Source organism: Triticum dicoccoides, chromosome 5B, assembly GCF_002162155.2.
Source record: "Triticum dicoccoides isolate Atlit2015 ecotype Zavitan chromosome 5B, WEW_v2.0, whole genome shotgun sequence".
NCBI classification, from domain to species: domain Eukaryota; kingdom Viridiplantae; phylum Streptophyta; class Magnoliopsida; order Poales; family Poaceae; genus Triticum; species Triticum dicoccoides.
The window spans coordinates 700,946,500-700,972,412 of NC_041389.1; the positions used below are offsets into that span (position 1 = coordinate 700,946,500).

The following is a 25,913-nucleotide window of genomic DNA, read 5'->3' on the forward strand; positions in this document are numbered from 1 at the left end:
TGGTACTGACTTTGTGTTTTCCTTTGTGATCTCTCATACTTTGTGTAACCTGTCTAAATGATGGTTAGTCATGCTAATATTATGTGTGAATGATACTTTTGATATTTGCGACTTCTTGTTGTTAGTGAGTTATTTGTTGGCCATATGATTTTCCTATGTAATCCTACAATCTCATCGTGTACATGCTCTATATCAAGTTTGTACCACATGACGATTCCATGGCAAGTTTGCCAATGGGACATCGTCATTTCGCATGGCAGGCTTGGGCATAGACAATCAAATTTGAGCACCGCACAAACAGGCCATTCAAATCCAGTGAAGAAGAGCCCTCTGAAGCCCTTCAAGGCAGGTGGACAACTAGAAGACCCCGAGCGGAATCTTCTACTCTTCGCTCGTCATAGAGTGCATCCGTATCAAATTACACATAGGCGATCTTTGTGGGCCCATCAAAACAGGACAGTGATTGTCGAACAAACAGATACCGTGGGCATGGCTCCGTTGTTTTTTCCTTGGGTTTTCTGCTTTTTTTTCTCTGCCGGTTCTACCGGTTTTCTTTCCACATTTTTTCTTTACCGATGATCTCTGTTAGGATAAGCCAGGTTGAAGCCACTCTCAGGGGCACCTCTCATGCTGATCCTGCCCATGCTCAAGCGACAAAATCGTTGGGGTCAAAGTCGTGGTTGCTCGTCATGGAGACATGGATAAAAACGAGGCTTCATTGCTTTATTTTTGTGAACGTTGTTTAAATGCAGAAACATATTTTAAATTAACGAGCCTTTGGTTTTCTGCGGGGAACGGCTCGAAAACCTAACAAAAAACCAAAAGGTTTTCAAACCGGTTTTTCTAGGAACCTAGCTCACATTTTTTTTTACTCACCGAAGAGCGTAGCTGCGAGATCGCTATCGGGCCCGGTCCATTGCGGGACAATTCGTGTCGCTCTTCGTGATTTCACAAAAATAATAATAATAAAATTTGAACAGGACGCATCCACCCCTGTTGGAATCGATGGCGTCGTCTCCACGCTCGGCGACCGGAGTGGATGCCGCTCGCTTCCTCCGTCCGTCCGTCCCTGTCCATGTCTTGGCCGCCTCCGGCGATGGAGATCAACAAGTTCGGTTCGGTAGAATTCGATTCGTTTTAAAAAAGAAAGAAGAATCAACAAGTCTCGGCCCAACGTTGGCCCAAGAGAGGCGGGGAGGCAGGCAATCCTCCGTATATATGAGCGGCGCTAGAGATAAAAAAAAAGAAACTCGCTAGGGTTCGTCCGTCCGTTCTCAGAGCAGAGCAGAGCAGAGGTGAGAGCCCAGACCTCGGCCGCCGCCCTCTTCCTCTTCTTCTCTGCAAACCACCCATAATCCTCCTCCTCCGGTAAGGTAAGCACGTTTCAATCCATCTCGGATTCGGCTTCGTTTGTTCGCGTCTATCTCTCTGACGCGGGGGTGAATTTGATTGAATTTCAGGAGGATATACTCTGGCGCCCGGGCCAGATCTTTAAATTTCCGCGGGAGGGCTGCTGTGCTGCACGTTCCTCCGTTTACCCCTATCTGTCTAACGCGGAGGCGAATTTGAATTTCAGGACCAGTCCGCCTTGCTCTGGCTGACGCCAGACCTTCCTTCTTCTTCTTCTTCTTCTTCTCTTCTTCTCTTCATGCGAGTAGTGCTGTTTATAATTTTATTTATACCACCGGATCAATAGCAGCAGCAGCACAAGTAGAGGATCCAACCTCCCGAGTGCAAGCCGACTCGGTTTTGCTCCGGTGTACGGATAACTTATCTTCTTTTTCTTGTGGAACAATAATAAGTGTATAATAATCCGATTAGGACCCCTTTCCGACTGGGAGTGGGCTTTGCTGCTCCCGGTGCAGCGCTAAGTTATTATAAATAGTGGCAGAGTAAGGACGAGGATTGGCCTGTGATAATCGAGCCTCCACGCTCGCCTCAAAGATTTCGTTCAAAGCATCGTCGGCTTTCAGCTTCCTCACACTCCATGGAGGCCATAAATAACGGTTTCAGCGACAATTCCCGCAGCCAAGTAAGTTCCCTCCCTTCTTGTTCGCCATGCCTCTATTCATATTTTTGTTCTTATATATAATATTCCACTGTACGTACAATGCCAAGAGCTGTATCTTCAACTCAACTCATACACTACTATATAATACTACAGTATAACTCTCGACAGTTATTGTAGCACTCCATGTAAATGTTAAGTTGTTTGTCTAGCCTGTTATCAGCCAAATTACCTATAATTTACGTGGTTTTGACAGAGTGAAGTAGTGAATAAACAGAGTCTTCGTTTTGTTTTTGCCACCTTGTAAAACTACGAACCTGGCCATAATTTTTCTTTCGGAGCATTTACATGATCGTGCCGGAAGGAGAACAGAAAGCAATGATGACAAAAAAACACACACCGATCTGAAGAGATGTCTCTATTTGTTCTGACGATATAAATCTCCAGTTTACATCTTCCTGTTGTAGCCAGAGGCAGTCATGGGAATGCTTTTCATTTTCTTCTTTTGCGCAACTCCTGCAACCATTCACTTGAAAGCTTTTCGACGATTATTAAGTTTTGTGTGGATTGATGCATACTTTTCATTATAAAGTTTGCAAGTGTTGGAGGGCGACAATTAGCAGGATTTCTTTATATGGCTACGGAGGTTGTACCTAGAACCATACACAGAAGACTGCACATTGCTGGCAGCTGAATAATGGATGCTTGATTTATGTTGCAGCAACTGGATGACGAAGATATGCTCAGCACCCTCACTGATGATATCTTACTGTCAATCTTGGGGAGAGTCAGTTCAGTTGTGGCTACAAGGACAAGTGTGCTCTCTACACGGTGGAGGCATCTGCCTTGGTTGCTGCCTGAACTCAGCATCGATGTCAAGGATTTCCTATCTGCTCCGTGTGCTGAACCTATTGAGGCAAATGATATGGAACAAACTATGGCGTCTTTAACCAAAGCAACCAGGAGTTTGTTGGATAAACAACAGAGAGAATCCAGTATCTCAAGTTTGCACCTTGACCTCTATTTGATCAGCAATTTCCTTTGTGAAGTTGGCCAACTGATAGGTGATGCAATCGACAATGGTTTGTTGAAAGATTTGGATCTCACCGTTCTTGATGAGATGGAGCCTCTCGACTGTAGCGAGGAAGAGCTGCAACAGCGAGCACAAGACATAGATGCTTTTTTCACTGCCTACCCTAGTGTGCTCCTCTGCCTCACAAAGCTCTCTCTAAAAAATGTAGGCTTTGACAAATTGGACATGCACCATCTCCTGTTTGACTGCTGCAAGCAACTGACGCATCTAACTCTTCATCATTGTGATACCGGTTCCTTCTCTCTCTTTAAAATCGATGCACCGGGCTCAAGACTCCGTGTTCTAGAAATCGAGAAGTGTCGCTTTCTGAAAATCGACCTGGTGTGCCTCCCAAAATTAGAGAAGTTCTTATGGGAGACCTGGGTATCTCAGGTTGCCCCATTGACCTTTGGTTTTGTCCCATCTCTTGGGGAATTAGAACTCTCAAGTGCTTCGAATTGTCAGCAACGCTTATTTAGATTAAGTGAGCTTCTACACGGAGTAAGAGGCATACATACTCTCACATTGGATTTCCAAGGAGAAACCGTAAGTACTTCTTTATTTTCGTTAAATGGTACTTTATTTGGTATTCATCATGTCGTCATTGATATGGAAGTTATATCATGGATGTGTTTATGTATGATAGAGAACAAACATAGCTGTAAATTCTTTGATAGTCTCATTTCTGTGCTTGCAAACTATCAATACTTATTTTGTTTGTTTATTTAATGTTGTGATCAGCTTTGGTTGCAACCTGAAATGGAGGAACTCTGCACCGCATTCAGCAAGCTAAGGAAGCTGTTCATACGTGGTATATTTGTTGAATTTGACATTTTATGGACGACAGCTTTTCTTGTAGCAGCACCATCTATCGAAATGTTGCATATTGAGGTGATGTCTTTGTCCATATTTATTTTCTTGTCCACATTTGGAGCTTTAGTTTTACACAAATTTGAGCGGAAAGTTCTTTAAAACTTGGATTCACTCTAATGAATTGGTCACACACACACAGAGGTATGGGAACATACATGCGATGTGGGCGAGGCCAGGCTTGCTACCTACCATGAAAGAAGGAATCCTCAATGGGAAATGCACTTGGACAGGAGCTCCGACAACATGCTTCTGAAAGAGCTTGAATTCGCTGGATTTAAATCACTTGAACAACAGTTTACATTTATTAGATCCATATTGGAGCGATCTCCCAACTTGCAGAAGATAGTTCTGAGAGATGAGGAGCAGTGCGATGATTGCGATGCCCTTAAGGTACCTCGTCCTTCGAGATTTCCTATGAAGAAAGATGAGCAAGAAATGGTGGTTAAGCGGATTAGAGATGGCATGTTCTCGCCAGATATGTTTTTTACAAATATGATAAGTTGTAAGTTGTAAGAGAAATAACAGTTTGTATACTCCATGTCCTGTTGCTTTAATATTCCTCGTTGCCTGACGGCTGAGCATCTCAGATTAGGTTTCGACTCTGCACATCTTTTGATGTTATCAAAAGGTAAGCTCGAGAGTTGATTTTTATACAAACTTTGGTAAATGTATCATATTACCAAAATATTTTGCTTGCCAATATTTGGCATGGCCTATTGCTTCTTGCTTTTCCTAGTTGCTAACACTAATAACTAGGAGTTCATCTTCCAGATGGTAAGAGCACTTAGATGAATGTAGTCATATCAATAATATTTTTTATGAGAAGTTTAATATATATCATTGAATTGACATGCCAAATCTCCGCGTGATAGATTAGTACTTGGTTATCCTACTATATGGATCCTATATAATTTGTATATGTATTAACCTCTTCCTGGGAAAGACCTACATGTGTAATGGTTTGAACTTTGAACAAAATAGCGGCATGTAGATAGTCAAATGTGTCTTATTCCGATGGTGAAATTAAATCTGCTTTTTTTACATGCCCTTTTATCACTCCAAATGGTGAATCAAATTTACCTATTCATGACCAGATTTTCAAAAATTTGTGTAAAAACAATAATTGCTGTATCTAGTTTTTTTTTTTGCCATCATGTGACCCTTTACGTCTTGCTTTTGCTTCTCTAATTTTGCTGTATTCATGTCTTTTCCTCTGCTGTAAGCTGCAACTGACTAATTTGCAGTTTATGTTGTTTACTGGGAAAAGTCAAATACGTGTTGCGACCTGTTCTGCCATATGGATGTCAGGCTACATCTAGCTTTTGTGGTTTTATTGGTGCTGCAGATGCAGTCATTTTGAGTGGTTATGGGGTGTAACTCACCCTAAAAAAACATGGAATACTAGGCCACGGCTGACACTGCTATAAAGAAGGGTAACTCTGCTTTTACTAGCTTAGCTCTTAACAAGCAAGAGATTCAATACATGATTCTCTTTTAAAGCTGCTATGCCTCCTTGAAAATGAGCAAGTAAAAAAAAACTTGCACATACCTCTTTCGCTTGAAACAAATCAGTTGGAGTTGGAGGACAAGATCAACCTTTTTGTCTTTTGGTTGCTTGATGGTGTTTGAGTATGTGTGGGCTGACAGGGGTATCATAGACATGTAGTTGACAGTTATGTATGTACTTTCTTGTGTGTTATATACTCAGCATGTCCCAGTTCACCAGTTGTAACTTTTATCCTACAACTGGTTTAGTTACCCCCACATGCCGAATCAGTAACCACACCGGGTTGAAACATTTTCCCTACATCTGGTGTAGTTATTCCGACATGCCTAATCTCATGACTTAGAGAGTTGGTAGTGCTAGTATGTGAGATCACCTAGTTGTATATGAGACATGGGTGTAAATGCATTGGTTTGTAAGATCAATTTTCCGTATATGTTTGAACATAAAAAGGAGTATGTCCAAAAGTATGCATGCCACCTAAAGGATAGTAGCAATATACTACGTAGGTGGTTTAACATACTTCGTACCATGGCCCCGTACTCCACGATGTGCTTTATACTCTATGTTGTAATAGTTGGCATGTGGGAGTAGCTACACCTGGTTGTAGGAAAAATGTTTTTTACAGATGTATACATATTTCAAATCTTACTAATCCTTGTTATGTTCTTCCCTATGTAAGTAAACATATTTCAAGTCTTGATGATTCTTATTACGTTTTTTCAGGTGATGCACTGTAAGATCCTAAAACTGAGGATCTCATTTAATAAGTCAGAGCTAAATGCTGTGATAATGTCCTTCAGGGATTATCCATTGTCATCAGCAGTATTGATACACTCAAAGGTATTGTTGGCCATTGTTTTTTAACTCTATGATTCTGTCTCTCACAAGTTATAACCATGCATCACGATGGTATAGAAGCACCACTTTTATAACTGTGCAGCTGCTCCACACCCCAGATGTGGGTCATCAAACGGCACATAGGATCCTTCACGCATCAGATCCTTTAAGGTCGTTGCAGGAAATTGAATTCCGCAGTATAGTTTCTTCGCTATCAAGAATGAGGGTCAGTGCTATATGTGGATCCCGTTTAAACCTTCAGCTATGCACATAAGTAATGACAATTAAATAATGTGAGTCTGTAAATGTTTTGTTCTAAAGGAAGTTCATTTGAACTACTTCCACTGTTCCAGATGTAGATTATTAACAACAGTTTTTTGATTGTACAGCTTGACGAGTTAATCAAAGATGAAATCATAGTTAATAAGTGAAGGGTGCAGCCTGGCAAGTCATTAATGGCTTTGCACGGTGCTTTGATTAATATCGGGGATTTTGATCTCTATTTGTATGTTTTGCCATACTTCCTGGATGATGGTGTTTTTGATTATTTACTTCGTTTCCTCACCTTGATGAGCTGACCTTGAATATGCCATTTGTGTTATGCCCAATGTGGATTTTAATCAGAGTATCCTGGTCACATTATTCACCTTGTTACTTAAATCATAAGTTCTAGTGGATTTTGCTGATTTAGTTTGCTGCTAAACAAATCTGTAATGCTATCATTTTAAGAACCGAGTAGATGTAAGTTGTGATAATCCTCTTATGCCTAATTTATGTTCTTCATCCGAGTGGATCTAACTTTGCTGACACACTCATCGATGCATCAACCTTCTGCACGAAAATCATAGTTGTTATCAGCCTTCTATGTTGTATGACCTGGAATTCTGCTATTGTTCAGTACTTAACTTTGCTGCATACTTGTTTTCTTGCCGGTTACTGATCTAATTGCAAATATTGACACATTGGTGAACTTATGTGACGGTATTTCAATCATAATACATTGCTGTTGGTGGTTGTACATTCCATGATATTCTAATTCATATTACCGCTGATGTTCTCCATAATTTCGTAGAATTCACCAAGTGCATAAATAAGCGGGTGCTCCTATAATGCATTTATTAGGTAGTAATTAAGTTTGTATACTTACCCTCTGTAGATTAAATGATTAATTTGGAGGGGGGGCCACATTATATGTGTGGCTGATCTCATTCCTAACTAAGATTCATATGATTCTTGACTGATGTTTCTTTATCTGGAAAGACGAAATAGGTCCTTAGTTGAGACCTAGTACATTTTTACAGGAATAGTATTTTCAGACCTCAAAAGATTCTGAAAATATTTATGTGTAAATATAATTCTGTATATACATATGGCTTTTCATCAATATATCTTCTCATCCATGGTGTATACAAAAAGACAATACACTGATAACAAAATTCAATTAGTCAACTTTTGCCTTTTTTTAAACCAAATGCTTGTCTTTTTTAGCATACAAATCAACAAATGATTTATTAAAATTCTACTCGTACGAAGAAACCGTCTATGTGTGCTGTAGATATTTTTTTTTGGAAGTTTTGAAACTTTTTATCATTTTCTATTTTTGAAAACACTGGACTTCAAGTGACCCAGGAGCTAACATTGCCTCATTCGTCTTTAAAATTAGAATTTGTGTTCGATCCTTGGTTCTTCCCAAAAAGTTGTTCTGCGTGTATTAAGAAGTCACGGTACAATACAAAAATAATCCTGATGTTTATACTGATCATTCATTCTTACTGCATGGATTGTATACGTTCCTAGATGTTATGATCTGCACAAGATGTTTTACCAACACTAACTATATCCGTAGAATCTGTCAATTTGTTGCAGCTAATGTGTAGATTTCTGCTTTTCATTCTAATACCTGTCGAAATTGTTATTGCCTTTTCATTTATCATTTGGTGGCTGTAATTATGGCAAATCGTCTAAAATGCTGATTTTTGGTGTTGCTCATTCAACAGATGGAGTGACCAATCGTCTTAAATCTTTGTCAATCACTCTCGAGGGTCGAGGCCGATAGATCAGATATGATCTACAGTGCCAAGGATAAGATTCAAGACAAGGAGCATATCCCTTCATGCCAGTAGAGATACATATTTGGATATAGGATGCTGGAGGGCTGCAGCACCGTGAAGGACAACATTATTCTGCGTCCTCCAAGGTATGCATATTAATGTTAGCGTCAAGACGCCAGGTGGCAAAATTGTGACTAGGTTGAGAGCTCAGATACTGAAAAATGTGAAGAAGATTTTCGATGCGACATGTCTTCAACAAGATATGCAACAAGTCGGCATTCCGAATAAGGGCTTGTTTGTTTGCTCGGGATCCCTGCCCTTTCCCTGGGGTCAGAAGCCCGCATATGGATTTAACCCTGGGAACCATCTCAGCAGGAGCATGCCGCCCAATCTATGTGGCTTCTGCACCGTTTCCACCCTCCATGGGGCTCCGCTGCCACCTTATGATGCCTCCGCCGCCCATCTAGACTGCTAGGATTTGATCTCTGATCATTCTTCGCATAACTGAATGTCCTTTGGCTCCTTCAACTAGCGCTTACTACTCTTTAGATCCTTCAGGAATCATTACTCTTCGTTTATGGACATTGGTTAGCTTTTTGCACAATTTGTTGAGATTATTATGACCCGGGCAATCTGAATTTCTGAAAAGAAAAACCATTGACGGCCAAATTGCTTGCGGTTCTGGATCCCTAGCTCACGATTGACGGCGGCGATTAGTCCTTTCTCCAGTTAACCTTGCAGCTGCCACGTGCAAGCTCTTTATCCTGTTCCTAGAGGAAATGGTGCCGCACCCTATCCACCTCTATGAGGATGGGAGAGGGAAGGTGGGCATGGCGCTTAACACTGACCAGATGAGCACCCTATGGCCGCCAAGGGAGCGTAGCCTTCCCTTCCAGCCCGTTAGTTCAGACTTTATGCGATCAATAAAGAATTGCAAGTGCACCATTCGGATACGCGATAGCGTGATCGGCGAACCTAGGTATGTCATGGGTAATGTAGATCTCCACCCCCAAACTCAGCAAGCACCTTGTCTAGGTTGATATCGTCACAGCGGATGGGGGCCACCGTCGATTTCTGTAGGTTGATGTGCAGCCCTGTTGCCCACCTGCCAGAATTTAGGATTGACAATGGCAAACTGATCTCGAATCTCTTGGGGTTTGCGAAGATAATGGCGTTGTTGGCATAGAGGCTCACGCACAGCTTGACCGTCTTGTCCGTCAGCGATGGCCAAGATAATCCCATGTAACGGGTCGCTTGTGGGGATAAATAGGAAAAGGCGACACAGGTCGTCCTGTTGCATCCCACACTTATGGAACACCTTCTTGGCTGCGATCCCATTGAGCAAGAACGTTGAGGAAGAGGTTGACAGGGGCAACTAACATGATTAATAAGGAGGTACACCATGCAAACGCACACATGATCATGCCGGCGAGCACAACCAATAACCCAAGGGAGTCGCCGTCAATCACTGAACCACAAAATCCTACATAAGATAACTACTCCTAACTCAAACCGGCTGAAGGCTGACCGCTGTTGAAACTAATGGGTTGAGCTAACATGATTAACTACTTGGCCACCGGGCCCTCATCTTCGACAGCCTCGAGGGGATGAAGGACAAGGTAACCGCCTCTCGCACAGATTCATGGATCTCGGCCGCCAGTGACGCGTGCGATGGGTTTGCTTGCTCCCTGCTGTGTTTTGCGCGATTTGACGGGTTCCTTCTGCGTTTGATTTCTGGTCGCCTTTGGGCGCTGCTCCGTGCAGGTCTACCTCGAGGGGACTCACATCGTCATCCTTTGGTTTGAGAGGCGATCATCTACGACGTCTGCCCACGACCCAACCTCATGGAGAGCACTTCCGGGGAGATGTGATCTGCATATGGTAACTTTCTCCTGTCTCAATCCCTCCTCACCTAGCACAGATGCGTGATTTACTGCTTACCTGCGTGTGAAATGCCGAAATCCATGTTTGGACTGACCAAGGGGTCTGCTTTGGCATTCTGCAAGTGTAAGGGGTCTGGACACATCTCTGAAGTGTTTACCAATTTGGATAGGCGGGTGGGGTCTGGTACATGTAAGGGGTTTGCCATTATCATTTCGGAGTGTCCAGTGTCTAGTTGACAGTTATGTATGTACGTGTGGGCAGACGGGGGTAGACTTGTAGTTTGACAGTTATGTATGTACTTCTGCGTTATACACTCAGCATGTAGGAGTAAGCATAAACCTTTTTCCTACTCCCACATGCTGAATCTTAGGCAGTAACAACACCTGGTTGAAACATTTTTCCTACACCCAGGGGTAGTTATTCCAACATGCCTAATCTCATAACCTAGAGAGTTTGTATCGCTAGTATGTAAGATCATTTAAGACAATTAGCTGATGCTGCACAAGTTATATAATTGTGACTATGTGAATTTGTTACTGGTCATGCACCTCTTTTCCAAAGTACTCCCTCCGTCCCAAAATAAGTGTCTCAACTTTGTACTTACTTTGCTTATTTTGGGACGGAGGGAGTAGCATTTACCCTGCTACTCCTTGCATATATTTGATAAGTCTTGATAATTTGGACAGATGAGAATTGGTCTTCGTGTTCTTACACAACCCATGCCAGAGAGACTACCAACCATGTACAGGACCGTGGGGGATAACTATAATGATAGAGTGTTGCCTTCAATCATTCATGAAACACTCAAAGCTGTGGTTGCCCAATACAATGTCAGTCAGCTAATCACACAGAGAGAGGCACAGCTTCATCATGTTTGCTGTGTGTACATGTTTTCCATCAGAGGCGGACCACGAAAAAAAATTAAGGTGGGGCGAAGTCTCACTAGAATTTTTTTATGCGAATCAAAGGAGTTGATGCACACTAACAATGCTCAATACAAACCAATAACCAAATACAATGAAAATGTGGACATAGAAAAACAATCTAAAACATATCAATAATGAAGCTTTTAATGGCGTCTAGAAGACCCAGGCAATGGTAGTGGCCTACCCTCCTTCTGAAAATATTCCTTAATTTTATCAAGATCAATACTTTTGAAGATCTCTCGCTCAATGTAACACACCATCAAGTCATTAAGCCAACCATCAGACATCTTGCTGCGCAACTCAGCCTTGATGATTTTCATTGATGAGAAAGCTCTTTCAACGGTTGCCGTCGCTGCCGGTAGTAGCAATGCCAACTCAATGAGGCGATAAACAGCGGGAAAGATAACATGCCTTTCAAGTTCAACCATTTTTTTAGCTAGGCTTGCAATATCATGACAAGCTCTAAAGTCTTCAATTCTTCCCATATGGATAATGAATAGCTCTAGGTTATCAACTATATGGTCATGTTCATAATCTGAGAAATCCTCATGATAAATCTCTATGAATCTAGCAAGCTTATTCACATTAAATTTAAGGCTTCAAGCTGCTGTTAAATTTTGCTACAAATCTGCTGGACTACCTCCCAAAGCTCCACGCCGACGCTGGAGCAAACGTCGTCACAACGACGGAGCCCGAGGACACAGGTCCACCACGAGGATGCCGTCGCCGCCACGCCATCCTTGCTTGAACAGACTGATTTCCATATCCATCCCCAACCATAGGACCGATGGCCTCGTCAGGAAAGGATCCGAAGAATATTTATTCAGCGCCGTCATCGTCTTTGCTTCGGCGGCGACGATGAACAACCTAAAAACCTAGACTACGGATGAGTAAAAACGATCCACACACGTGGATCCGGCGACCCCCCTCACCACCGACGACCGAAGTCGCCGGCGGAGGGGAGCCGCCGGAGAACGGCGTTGGAAGATCGGCCCCTGGCGGCGGCTAGGGTTGCAGCCGCCAGGTACGAGAGGAAAACAGCCTCGAGAGATACCGTGTATTCGTTGGTTTGCCTTTTCTAGTACTAGCGATCGATGGACAACGCACCCTCTGTATCGATGCATACGTATAAAAATATTTTTTCTCAAAATTAAGGTATGGCAGGCGCCATACCCTGCCCACCGGGGAGGTCCGCCAGTGTTTTCCATGCTATATAGTACTAGATAATAGCTGGTCTTACTTGAAACTTAACAGTTGAAGTGATTACCAGTCTCAGCTTTGGTAAAGAGTTCACTCATGCCATTGAAACTAAACAGGTTGCTGCGCAGGAAGCTGAGTGTGCCAAATTCATTTGTTAGAAGGCTGAGCAAGACAAGAGAAGTGCAATTATCAGGGCACAGGTAAACAAAACAGGAAATTGATATTTTCCTTTCACACGACTTCACCTACTTCTCATGTTGATGGTTCCAATCATAGTTACTGGAGGCATAGTGTCAGTATTCTGTCTTTAAAGCTTCATCGTATATTTCATTGCACAGGCACATTCCATTTGTTGAGTTTATGACACATGGTTTCCATACGACTTCACCTTTTTGTGGTGTCCATAGTTTCAGATTTTCAGTGGAGGCATATTGCTAGTGTTGTTTATGCCTTCATGTCTTCATATATGTCAGTATGTCACTGCATTTGCTCGGTTCGGGAGCACTTGAGCCTGACTCTAGTAGTTCTGTACATTTCATGATTGCCATGTCCATAGTTAAGTTTTAGAATTTCAGTGGTACGTAACATAGTTTCGGACTTTTTCAGTGGTATGTTCGTATGGCTGAACATAGTTTGAGACTTCCAGTGGTACGTTCATACTTCATACTGACTGAATATAGTTTCAGACTTGTTGGTATGTTTCATCTTACTGACCATAGTTTCAGATTTACCATTTTCTATGTTCATAGATTTGTATCTTCATAGATTTGTAAATTTCCTTGCATTTGCTGAGTCTGGTTGCACTTGAGCCTAACACTGGATGTCTAGTACATTTCACTTGTTGAGTTTTAGAGCACCTGATCCAAATACGCACGTACAAAGTTAGCACCAACCTTGCTTGATCAAATCCGCTAGGATGTGTTAGTCAACTAACGATCAGCCGATTGATTCTAGACAGAAACAACACACGCATTTGTTTAGGCTTTAATGAATTCATTCATTCACTGGTACGTTGATTACAAAGGACAGACAGCAAGCCCTCCAGCCCACCACTCAATTGGTAGCCAAGGCCCATAATGAAAGAGACATGGTTCAGCACGTTGGCCTAGCCCACGATCGCATCCTCTCCGTTTCTTCTTCCTCCTAGCGACGAACAGATGCAGCTGCATCCACGGATGAACTGGACATGGCCGGCAATGTGTACCTATATGAACTTTTTCTGCCAAAAATCAAGGTAGTGCGTCCGCCCCACCTTGCCCTGCGGGGTCCTCTGCGAGTGCGTGAAACAAAAGAAATTTCTTGCCAATACCTATATATTTTTAATAGAGGTTAGACTCTACAAGGAGGCAGGGCCAAGATACCCAGAGAAATAGGGGGAAAGTAAAATACCTCTTTATCAATAAAAATCTATAGATATGTATAAATACAAAGCCACTTTGTTTTGTATATGTATAAGCTGAAGAAACAAATACAACGACACTGCACTTTATCTGTATATATGTTGACGAAACAATTACAGACACTTTATCCCTATATATACACCAGTGAAACTTTTAGAAATGCACTTTATTGCTGAATAAACGAATAAAAAGGCACTTTATTTATATGTACGTTGTAGAAAGATATACAAAGACACTTTCTTTGTACATATGCTAAAGAAACAAATATAAAGGCACTTTGTTTGTACATATGCTAAAGAAAACAAATACAAAAAGGCACTTTATTTGTACATATCCTGAAGAAACAAATACAAAGGCGCTTTATTTGTACATATGCTGAAGAAACAAATACAAAGGAACTTTATTTTGTATATAACGTGAAGAAACAAGTACAAAGGCACGTCAACTCCGGTGCTCAGCCCACAAGCAGGTATCACCACCTCCTCCTCTGCCCAGTCTCTACTACTGCAGACAGTACAGTGAAATTGGTTCAAAAGGTAAGTAAATTAAGGTGATTGATTATCATAAAGTGAAAGATGAAACCTTACATTTTTTGAAGTAAGTAGATATAGAGGTGGAGATAGAGAGATATAGATAGAGATATATAGATAGTGTTATTATAGATATAGATATAGATATAGGTGTAGATATAGATATCGATATAGATGGCTAGGCACTCTTCATTTGTATATAAGCGGAAGAAAGTAATATGTGTGTTGTCTTCTGGGCTGGTTCTGGTTCGTCGCCCTTTTGCCAACCTCTCCTTCCCTCCCTCCTTCCTTTACCCCCTCTCCATCTAGCTGCCGTCGCCACGCCACCGCCCTGCCGCACCCAACACCAACTCCGGTGCTCGCCCCACAAGCAGGTACCATGTTCTTCTCGTCCTCGTCTCTACTACTGCAGACAGTGCAGTCTCTCTTGCTCCATGCTGCATCCATCGACCATGGTTTAGGTCTGGCAGCGATCTCTCTCATGGGTTACCCAGATCTGAAAACCAGGCTGCAGCCGCGATCCCGGAAATATTTGACATGCTAAGCTTACTCGCGACTTTATGTTCATATCTCTGCTCAACGGGTATCAGTTCATACACCTACCACATACTACCTTGGAAGTACCTGAATTTATGTTCTTTATACTTGTTTTTCTTCAATTAATGAATCTGACTTGCTTGATTACTCAAAAATTCTAGTACCTTATTCTCACACTCGGACTGATTTTCGATTAATCTTCTTCAGGGAACAAGTACAGGCCAGGAAGACAAGTAAACAACAACGACACTCTATAGTTAGGCATCCAGGCTCCAGATTAACTAAATGGAGGGCTGTGCCTGCATCGAGCAGTTCCGGCGAACTGACGAGCTCCTCATCAAGTACCAGTACATCTCGGACTTCTTCATAGCCCTCGCCTACTTCTCCATCCCACTCGAGCTGATCTACTTCACCAAGAAGTCGGCATCCTTCCCCTACAGATGGATGCTCCTCCAGTTCAGCGCCTTCATTGTCCTCTGCGGGGCCACCCACCTCATAAACCTCTGGACCTTCACCAAGCACACCCAGACCGTCGACATCGTCATGACGGTAACCAAGGTCACCACGGCCGTCGTTTCCTGCGCGACGGCCCTCACGCTCATCCATATCATACCTGATTTGTTGGGTGTCAAGACGAGGGAGTTGTTCCTCAAGAAGAAGGCCGACGAGCTCGACAGGGAGATGAGCCTCATGCGGTCGCAGGAGGACACCGGGAGGCATGTCAGGATGCTCATCCATGAGATCAGGAGCACGCTTGACAGGCATACCATCCTCAAGACTACTCTGGTTGAGCTCGGGAGGACGCTGGGTCTGGAGGAATGTGCTTTCTGGATGCCGTCGAGGAGCGGTTCGAGCCTTGAGCTAACTCATACCATGCGCCACCACATCCCCACGGGCCCTTCTGTGGAGATTAATCTCCCTGTTGTCAACCAAGTCTTAAGTACCAACCGTGCGATCATAGTGCCACATACTTCTCCTTTGGCGAGGATCCACCCTGTTCAAGGGCGGCATGTCCCACCCGAGGTGGCTGCTGTGAGAGTTCCTCTGCTGCATCTTTCAAACTTTCATCCCGAGCTTTTGGCGAAAAGCTACGCAATTATGGTTTTGATGCTCCCATCTGATAGTGTGAGGAAATGGCTTGCTCATGAACTCGAGCTCATCGAGGTCGTCGCCAATCAGGTTGCTACTACACTTTCCCCTGATTTTCTTAAGAGCACCATTTGTCTTGTTGATTAAAAAAACATCTCCATAGCAGAATAATCAATAATATAAAGTTTGTTCACAGCTGCACGATGAATAATTGATATGTGAAAATTGCAAATAACAAGAAATAGCTATCTATACACCGGTGTAGTGCATGAAACCATATGCAAGTCTAGAACACTTTGTACACATCTTCAATGAATTGGAATGTAGGTTAGCTTGCTCCCTGCGATAACCATGTTTGTTGGTTAGGTATATGGTGTTATTTCATAATTTGCTTAGAGTATACTCCCTCCGTTCCTAAATGTAAGTCTTTGTAGAGATTTCACTGTAAACCGCGTACAGATGTATATGGATGCATTTTAAGTTTAGATTCATTCATTTTGCTCTGTATGTAGTCCACCTAGTGGAATCTCTATAGAAACTTATATTTAGGAACGGAGGGAGTATATCATATATGTTCAATTTCTGACACAGGTTAAGTCAAGCATAAGTTATTTCCTTAGCTTGGGTACTGTAAGCTTAAATTTATTTATGATTACATAAATTAGCACTGTGTCCGAGCTACACATCAGTAAAAAGAGGAAAGGAATGCAACAGTACAATATTAGGAAAGATGTGTAGTTAATAATTTTTTCTGATGAACATAAATCAACCTTCTCTGTAGTCATTCTTTTTCTGTTTTTCAGTCGAAAACCCATGTTAAAGATGTGTAGTTCTAACAGTGTTCTTTTAAATGAAACTGGGCGTTAAGCCTTTCTATCTGAAAAAAAGGTAAGTCCTAGAAAAGGACATTCACAAAAACTTACCTATATATTTGATATACATGGTGTACTAGCATTCCACATGGGTTAAAAGAACTAGCATTCTACAATCTCTTACTGAGATCATATATGGTACTCTCTTCAGGTAGCTGTTGCCCTCTCTCAAGCGGAAATTCTTGAAGAATCAATGTGAGCACGTGATCTACTGACGGAGCAAAATGTCGCCCTGGATTTAGCTCTGCGGGAGGCTGAAATGGCAATACATGCTCGCAATGTCAACAGGGTGGGGGTTGAACTTGTGGGGCCTGAGGACGCAGACAACGTCGCTACCATCAACTCATCTGCTTCTGCAGCCAAGGTGCACAACGCCGAGCCATGATCGACGCGTCTACCCCAACTTCGCCCGACACTGAGATGCGTCACTTCTACCCACCAAGAAGTACGCCTTGATCCAAATCGTACTCTCTAGTTGCCTTTGCTTGCACCCTATAGGTGCCCCAAAGGCCCAAACCGTTTCCTTTGCTGCTGCTGCGACAGCACTATCTATCTGAACCTATGTAGTTTAAATTTGGCCCTGCTGTGTGCAATCTATCTGGATTTGTGCTAAGTTATGCTATTTATCTAAACGTGTGCTTACCTTATGGTGCATCTCGGTGCCGATGGCGAACACAATGCTATCCTTGATCCCTTGGTATGTTCGTGAAAACTGCAAACAGCAAGAAATAGCTAGCTATACACTCCCGTAGTGCATGGAACCATATGCAAGTCTAGAACACTTTTGGACATCTTCAATGGAATGGACATAATCAACCTCTAGTTTTTCCTTTTCTGTTTTTCAGTCGAAAAGCCATGTTAAAGTGTTGTAACACGTAACAGAGTGTGATCCTCTGAATAACTGCTATACCGGCACTCTGTTGTCTTTTAAATGGACATCTTCTCTCAGAAACAGAGCATAGAAACTGTTTCTTACAACTTATAAGTACTGAACATTATTTGGCCTTTCTTCCTTTTCGTAAAAAATAATCTCTGGCGAGAACATGCCATCTCTAATCCGCTGAGCCGCCATTTCTTGCTCCTCTTTCCTATTTGGAAATTTTGAAGGACAAGGCGCCTTAAGGGCATCACAGGAACATCTTCCCTCAGAACTATCTTCTGCAAGTTGGGACATCGCTCCAGCATTGATCTTATAAACGTAAACTGTTGTTCTAGTGATTTAAATCCAGCGAATTCTAGCTCTTTCAGAAGCTTGATTTCGATGCTGCTGTCCAAGTGCATTTCCCACCGAGGAGTGCTTCTGGTAAGGTAGGAAGCGGGTCTGCCTTCACCCACATCGCATACATGTTCGCATACCTGCATTTGTTTGTGTGACCGATTCATTACATATGTCATTGGAATCAAGCTTTAAACAACTTCCCACTAAAACTGGTAAAAGACTGAAGCTCCAAATGTGGAAAGAGAAATACAGATAAAGACATCACCTCAATATGCAACATTTCGATAGATGGTGCTGCCACAAGAAAGGCCGTTGTCCATAAAATGTCAAATTCAACAAATATACCACGTATGTACAGCTTCCTTAGCTTGCTGAATGCAGCGCGGAGTTCCTCCATTTGAGGTTGCAACCAAAGCTGATCACAACATTAAATAAACAAACAAAATGAGATTATCAATTAATAGGTTGCAAACACAGAAATGAGATTATCAGTAAACAAACACATCCGTGATATAACTTTCATAAATGTGACGACATGATGAATACCAAATGAAGGCACAATTAGCGAAAATGAAGTAGTAGTTACGTTTTCTCCTTGGAAATCCAGCGTGAGAGTATGTATACCTGTTACTCCACATAGAAGCTTTTAAATTCACGTTGATGACAATTTGAACCACATGAGAGTTCTAAGTCCCCAAGAGATGGGACAAAACCAAAGGTCACGGGGGCATACTGAGATACCCATGTCTCACATAAGAACTTCTCCAATTTTGGGAGGCAGACCAGGTCAATTCTCACGAAGCGACACTTTTCGATTTCTAGGACACAAAGTCTTGAGTCTGGTGCATCAGTCTTAAAGAGAGAGAAGGAACCAGTGTCACAATGAAAAAAGGCTTAGATGCTTTAGTTGCTTGCAGCAGTCAAACAGGATATGGTGCATGTCTAATTTGTCAAAGCCTGCATTTTTTAGAGAGAGCTTTGTGAGGCAGTGGAGCACATTGGGGTAGGCAGTGAAAAAAGAATCTATTTCTTGAGCCTCGCTGCAGCATATCCTCCTCACAACGGTCCAAAGCATCTGTCTCATCAAGAATGGTGAGATCCAAATCTTTCAACGAACCACTGTCGATTGCATCACCTATCATCGGGCCAACTTCGCAAAGGATTCTCAATAGTGGATTCTCTCTGTTATTTATCCAACATACTCCTGGTTGCTTTGGTTAAAGACGCCATAGGTTGTTCCATATCATGATCCTCAATAGGGTCAGCGCACGGAGCTGATAGGAAATCCCTTACATTGATGCTGAGCTCAGGCAGCAACCAAGGAAGATGCCTCCACCGTGTAGAGAGCACACTTGTCCTTGCAGCCACACGTGAACTGACTCTCCCCAAGATGGACAGTAAAATATCGTCGGTCAGTATCCTGAGCCTATCTTCGCCGTCCAGTTGCTTCAACATGAATCAAGGATCCAGTATTTAGCTGCCGCATAACTGAATTCACAAATCCCAAGCAGAAAATAGTCACACATGTTGACATGAACGATAATCACTCTAGCGCATAAACTGTTTGATTATCTCTACTGATACTACAGTATACCTACTGTGAAATTTGAATTCCAAGATGGAAAAGCAACTACGGCGATTATCAAACTGTCGATCCGTTTTAGGTTTGACCAAGAATCAGTAGGCTGATCCGACTGATAAAGCTCCCTTTCTATCCGGTTGCCAAGCCCAGAAGTCATTGACGTTTCTGGTGCAGACCAAAATCTGCTCTGCGTCCATTGGCAGAAATATAGTTCTGATGTAAGGCTCATTCCACGATGATGTTGCCGGGAGTAGAAGTTGAGACACAAATTATGGTGAATTATCTATTAGTGATAGCAACGGCCTACACTAGTAGAAAAATGGTCATTCGTCCCGGTTCGTGAGGGCCATTTGCCCCGGTTCCCGAACCGGGACTAAAGGGTCGGTACTAAAGTCCTACACCTTTAGTCCCGTTCGTCCAGGAACCGGGACAGATGGGGCTCCACGTGGCCGCTGCCGCTTGCCCAGGCAGGGGACCTTTTGTCCCGGTTGGTGTTACCAACCGGGACCAAAAGGCTTCCACGTGTCAGCAGTTCAGGGGCTGGGTTTTTTGTTTTTTTCAGAAAGGGGGGGCGGGGGTTGGAGGTTTTGTAGGGTTAATTTAGGAATTTCATATATTGTGTTAGCTAGCTAATAAAGAGAAGTGTCCACTCTTATCTCCGTGCTTGGTTGATGCTATGTATAGAGAGGACTCGACACGCTAGCTAGCTAGTAAGCAAGTGAAGGGAACTATTAAGTACAGAAGATCGTCATGAACATATACAGAGAGAAGTGATCGACCTCTCCTTCTCCGAGAGATTGGTCGAACAACAAGTTTTCATATATCTTACCGACACTACTGGCTATATATATACAATGTGTAAGATCTCTTACAATACCCTAACATATGAACTCAACTTCCACATGCATGGTGGTATTCTCCGGCTTTATTGATGATGTTGCCAAGAAAGAATCTAGCCAATTCCTCTTGAATTGCTCGCATGCAATCTTGTGGTAGGAGTTCATCCCGCATCTGCCACATCTAATTTCAAGAAGGGGGTCAATACATATATATGAATAAAACTGAACAGAAATGATGGTAATAAAATAAACTTGTGAATATTTTTGCTTACGCACTTCATATTGTCTTTTAGAGTAGCTCAGTCTATTCTTGGCCGTCACATTGTAGATGAACTCGCAGGCGTAGTATCCACAGTAATTATTCCCGGCTTCCTGCCACAAGCACTTTACCAGAAATAGAGGTCAATCAAACTGATAATGAAGCATTATAAATGACATTGATGAAAGTAGCTAGAATCAACGGGAGATGCGCGAAACTAGCTAGCTAGTAGTACTTACTTTGGAATAATTTCATCGCAGATCCCGCGGCAGTCCCGGAACTTGTGAGGTGAATACTTTCCAAACCCTGCGAGACAAAGAAAACAACTACTTAATATCATGAAATGAACAAAGTTGCCGATATGGTGTGATAATGATCGATTCAACTTACTTCTCGAGCATTTTAGACATATTCGCATAGTCCTTGGAATCTTTTCGTCTCGAGTCTAAAACGTTTACTAGTCCCTGTTCAAGCTTAATCTGTAGGAGAATATAGTGGAAACTGCGCACGCATGCATAACTCATCAATTACATTAATTACTGTAACCTCGAATAATAATTAAGGGAAACCAAATATGCACAAGATAGTAACACTCACTTGAAGTTGTAAGGGAAGAGTATTGTATCTTTATTTTGATTTATTACCAACGATCATAGCAAATTCTCCTCGGTTTCTTTGGGATGAAATGTAACCGTAAATTGATCTATGAGATTTGTGTTAATGAACCCAATATCATACATTTCAGCTTTTCTGCATTCGACGATCTTCAATCTGCATAATATAGTGAGAATAATTATATATACATGCAATGAAAGAGCTGAGCTATATATAGAGACTTAATGACAGAAATAGTACTTACAGACAGTAGCAAGTGACCGTTAATTTATCGAAGGCCTTTTGATTGAAAAACTGGAAGAACTCCTCAAATGGAACAGACAACTCCCCAATTCCAACGAGGTCGTGCTGATCCTCTTTAACTTTCAGCGTCAAAGTATCAATTTTTTTCTCCGCAGACTTTCTGCAGGTATCCATGTACCAATCATGGAATCTTCGCCTCATCATTGTTAGAGTAGTTCCATCTTTGACGAGAGGCTTCCCGTACTCGTATTTGAATACGTCCACCTCCATTATCTCAAAATGTGCATCGTGGTCGTGCACGTAATCTGCAGGATTGGTATCGGGCAAGATCCTCGGATGATTAGCAACGATATCGCTAGACACCTTGAGCGGGGGGCACGATTGGTTCACTTGTTCACCGAGCTGGGGAATTTTTTTCCCACTTCTTTGTTCTTGTAACCTTTTGTCACTGCAAGTACTTCCCGGCCGCTTCTCTTCCTTATATGTCCTTTCAGTAATGCGCTCATAGTTGGTTTGCGGCGGAGACGGTGGTGGTCGCTGCAGGGCATCTAAAGTGCGCTTCTCTTTCACCGGATCTATCTTCTCCTCCGGAGGTGGATGTCTCTTAGCTCTTTGCGTTTCGAAGTAGTCCTTCACTTGGGCTTGACAGATATCCGCGTTTTCCTGTTCGGTCATCTCGTATGGTAACTTCTCTGGAGTCTTGAGAGATGGACCGAATTTGTATTGCCTCCCGCCTCTGGCTGTACTGCTAGATGCCGGAGCAGGCCGAGCGGCTGCGGTTGTCTTCTTTCGTTGCTTACGAGGCGGAGGAGAAGGACTACGACGCGTCGGAGCAGCCGGAGCGGCGACGGGTCTCTTCCGCCCTTGCTGACGAGGCGGAGAAGGAGGAGGCTGGCTGGTCGGGCGTGCCGGCGCAGGCGGAGAAGGAGGCGGAGTGCCACCACGCGCCGGAGAAGGAGGCGGAGTGCCTTGATCACTCACCAGAGGAGCAGGCGGAGGAGGAGGCGGAGTTCCCTAACTCGCCGGAGGAGGAGGAGGCGGAGTTCCCTAACTCGCCGGAGGAGGAGGAGGAGGTGGAGGCATCTAGTTCGGAAGGTTGATGAGCTCCTTCCGCCATAGTATGGAGTCTTCAGAGCAGAACCCAACCGAGTCTCCCCTTCACTGGTAGGGTGGTCAAGCACGAGCTCCTCAAATCCCTCCGTTATTTCGTCCACCATCACCCTAGCATATCCTTCTGGAATTGGACGGCAATGAAAAGTGGCGCTGGGTTCAGGAGGTCGAGCAGAGCCGACAGCCGTCTGGACTTTGTAGTTCTGCCATTGCGTCATAAGGTGGGAATCTTGAGACTCCGTGATAGCATCCACAGGGTAGCTAGCAGGAGCCGTGAAGATAGGCTCCAACTGAAGCAGCTCGGTGGAAGCCACGCTGCTTCTCCACTGAGATGGCAGGGTAGCTTCGGGGGTAGCTTCGGCAGGTCGCTTGCTTCGAACTGCTTCTCATTCCTCTATCTTCCGTACCCTTGCATGCAGCTCCTGCAGTTCGCTCTGCTCCACTTTCCTCCTCCTCTCTTGGCATTTTGTAACCGCCTGCGTCCGGAAACCCAGCCTTCCACGGAACAGAGGCTGGCGTGCCTCGTGTCCGTCCAGGGTGCTCATGATTCCCGAGGGCCATTGTGAGCTCGTCCTTCTCTCTGTCTGGAACGAACGTCTCTTCCTGCGCTGCGGTGATATAGTCCTGAAGCTTCGTGACGAGTATTCGCAGTTGCTCGCTCGTCCAAACGCACTTTCCTCTTATAGGGTCCAAGGTTCAGCCACCCCCGAAGAACCAAGTCCTACAATGGTCTGGCCAATTCAATGTCTCTGGTTTGACCCCTTTATCAAGCAGGTCATTCTCAGCCTTGGCCCACAACGGCCGGGCTTTGAGGTAGCCACCTAACCCCATGCGATGGTGATGCTCCTTCTTCGTAGCATTTATCTTCTTTGTCGCTGACATCTTCTTACTCCACTCCGATGTTCTTTCATCAAAAGTATTGCGAACTTGTATAGTCCACATTCTTTGGCTCTACCTGTTTGCCACAAATGCGTCCCATTGATCTCTGAGCTTCTCATACCGGCTGATGAATTTTGATGTCTTTTTTTGGTCGACAAACTTTGCTTTCAGCTCATTCTTCCACCTCCTGAATAGATCTGCCATCTTCTTGAGAGCACATGACTTGATCAATGGCTCTATAACTGGATTCTTTGGATCCTCCTCTTCCGGTAGGGTGAAATTTATCTTTAGCGCTTTCCAAAGATCATCTTTTTGTCTATCTTCGACAAAAGAAACTTGAAGCTCTTCCTTCTTAGTCTGATTCGATAGCTCGATGCTGATCGGGATCATGTCCCTAACAAGAACCCCGCACTGAGAAGTAAATTTGTCCTTGGTCCGGAGGGGTTCAATCGGTAGGCCGTCACGCGCGATTGCTGTGATCGTGAACCTTTCATCCGAGCACAACTTTTTCTTCGGGCCTCGTCTCTTTACCGAAGTTGTTCCCGATATGGAGCGCTAGAAAAAAGAAGAAAGATGAGAGTTAATATGTGAAGATACCAAAACAATAAATGCATCAATTAGCTAGTCAGCACCGGCTTAATTAATATATATACCTGGCCGGACTCTGTTCGGTCACCGGAGCCGTCATCACGGTCTCCTTCTTGCACCGACATTCGGTCACCGGAGCCATCATAATCATGTCCTTCCTCCTCCGTTGTTCGATAACCGTAGCCTGCTTCACCCTCTCCTTCCAGACCATCGGTTTCGTTGAGATACGACAGGACATCACCTCCGGCTGCGATTATGTCCCCTAACACCTGTTCTGCTTCCTCGTCTCGGCCGTGCTCCATAGTTTCTGCAAATATTACAACATGGCAATTATTATACAAACATGACAGATGGATATATTAGTGGCAAACGTAGACCTAGCTATAGCTAGTCACAACAAGAAATTATATTAATTAGTGGCCTTGACGCTTCTCTAGGGTTTGGAGTGGCCTCGGCAACGCTTCAAGGGTTCGGGGTGGCCTCGACGACAACGCTCTTTTAACATGGTAAATTTGGGTGGCCTCGGCAGCACTTCTAGGGTCTAGTTTCAAAGGATTCAACAAAACCATGTCTTCATCATTAGGCAAAAGTAACAGGCGGATGATGGTACGAAGTTCTCCAAAGTTATTCTGGAACGGAATCCTAGATAGGATAATTCGTTTTTTGGTACAAAGTACAGCAAGAGCCTTCCGAATATCGCTATTTGGAAGGCCTTTGCTAAAATTTGTACCAAAAGGCGGATTATCCTATCCGGGACTCCGTTCCAAAATAACTTTGGAGAACTTCGTACCATCATGCCCCGGTTACTTTTGGCTAATGATGAAGCCATGGATTTCTTCAATACTTTGACACTAGGCAACCTCTCGACCCCTCGGCGATCCTCAACCCCTCGACGACTCTCGACCCTCGAACACTCGACCCTAGAACCCTCGAACCCTCGGCCCCTCGACAACCCTCGAACCCTCGACCCTCGACCCTCGAACCCTCGACCCCCTCCCCCCTCCTCATGTCAAAGTTATTGGGGAGGGGGTATATCGACCCCCCCTCATGTCGAAGTTATCAGAGAGGTGGTATATCGACAACGACATACCCGATAAAAAATAAGAAGAGGAAGAAGAAGAAAAAAAAGAGGAGAAGAAGAAAGGAATAGAGGAGAAGATCGAAGAAAAAAAAGAAGAAACAAATGGATAAGAAGAAAGGAATAGAGGTGAAGAAGAAAAAAATTAGAAATTACTCTATTTTTTTCTTCTTCTCCTCTTTTTTCTCTTTTTATTTATTTCTCCTCTTCTTCCTCTCCTCTTCTTCTCCTTTCTTCTTCTCCTTCTTCCTCTTCTTATTTTCCTTTTTCCACTCCTTCTTTTTCTTCTTCTTCCTCTTTTCTTCCTTTACCTTATTTTACTTTTTCCTCTACACTAACCTATGCACAAACCTAAAATCGATACCTACTAATTAACAACCTAAATAAAAAAATTAATACATATATGAAAAAAACATCATATGCACAAAAAACATCATATGAACCCCCACCCCCCTCATGTCGAAGTTATCGGGGAGGGGGTATATCGACCCCCACCCCCACCCCCTCTTTTTTTTCTTTTTTTTCCTCTTCTTCTTCCTCCCCTCTTCTTCTCCTTCTTCGTCTCCTTCTTCCTCTTCTTATTATTTTCCTTTTTCTTCTCCTTCTTTTTCTTCTTCTTCCTTCTTCCTTCTTCCTAGATAAAACTTTTCTAAAATGTAACTTTTGCATATATAAAAGTTTTTCTTCTTCTTCCTTCTTCCTTCTTCCTAGCTAG

The 25,913-nt window shown here is 43.3% G+C and overlaps 2 protein-coding genes and 1 pseudogene across 2 annotated transcripts; all 3 read left to right on the forward strand.

Annotated features, from left to right (window-relative positions):
* Positions 1 to 1,259: 1,259 nt before the first annotated feature.
* LOC119306730 lies at positions 1,260 to 4,584 on the forward strand. Its single transcript, XM_037582873.1, has 5 exons — positions 1,260 to 1,373; positions 1,461 to 2,032; positions 2,730 to 3,626; positions 3,822 to 3,971; positions 4,093 to 4,584. Exons 2-5 carry the CDS (start codon positions 1,988 to 1,990, stop codon positions 4,204 to 4,206), a joined length of 1,206 nt encoding a protein of 401 aa, XP_037438770.1. The 5' UTR covers positions 1,260 to 1,373; positions 1,461 to 1,987; the 3' UTR covers positions 4,207 to 4,584.
* Positions 4,585 to 9,916: 5,332 nt separating this feature from the next.
* On the forward strand, positions 9,917 to 12,714 carry LOC119310599 (annotated as a pseudogene).
* LOC119312769 (probable ethylene response sensor 1) lies at positions 12,484 to 17,433 on the forward strand. Its single transcript, XM_037588527.1, has 3 exons — positions 12,484 to 12,558; positions 15,033 to 16,004; positions 16,938 to 17,433. The coding sequence occupies exons 2-3, from the start codon at positions 15,111 to 15,113 to the stop codon at positions 16,983 to 16,985; spliced, it is 942 nt and encodes a 313-aa protein (XP_037444424.1). The 5' UTR covers positions 12,484 to 12,558; positions 15,033 to 15,110; the 3' UTR covers positions 16,986 to 17,433.
* The last annotated feature ends 8,480 nt before the right edge of the window (positions 17,434 to 25,913 follow it).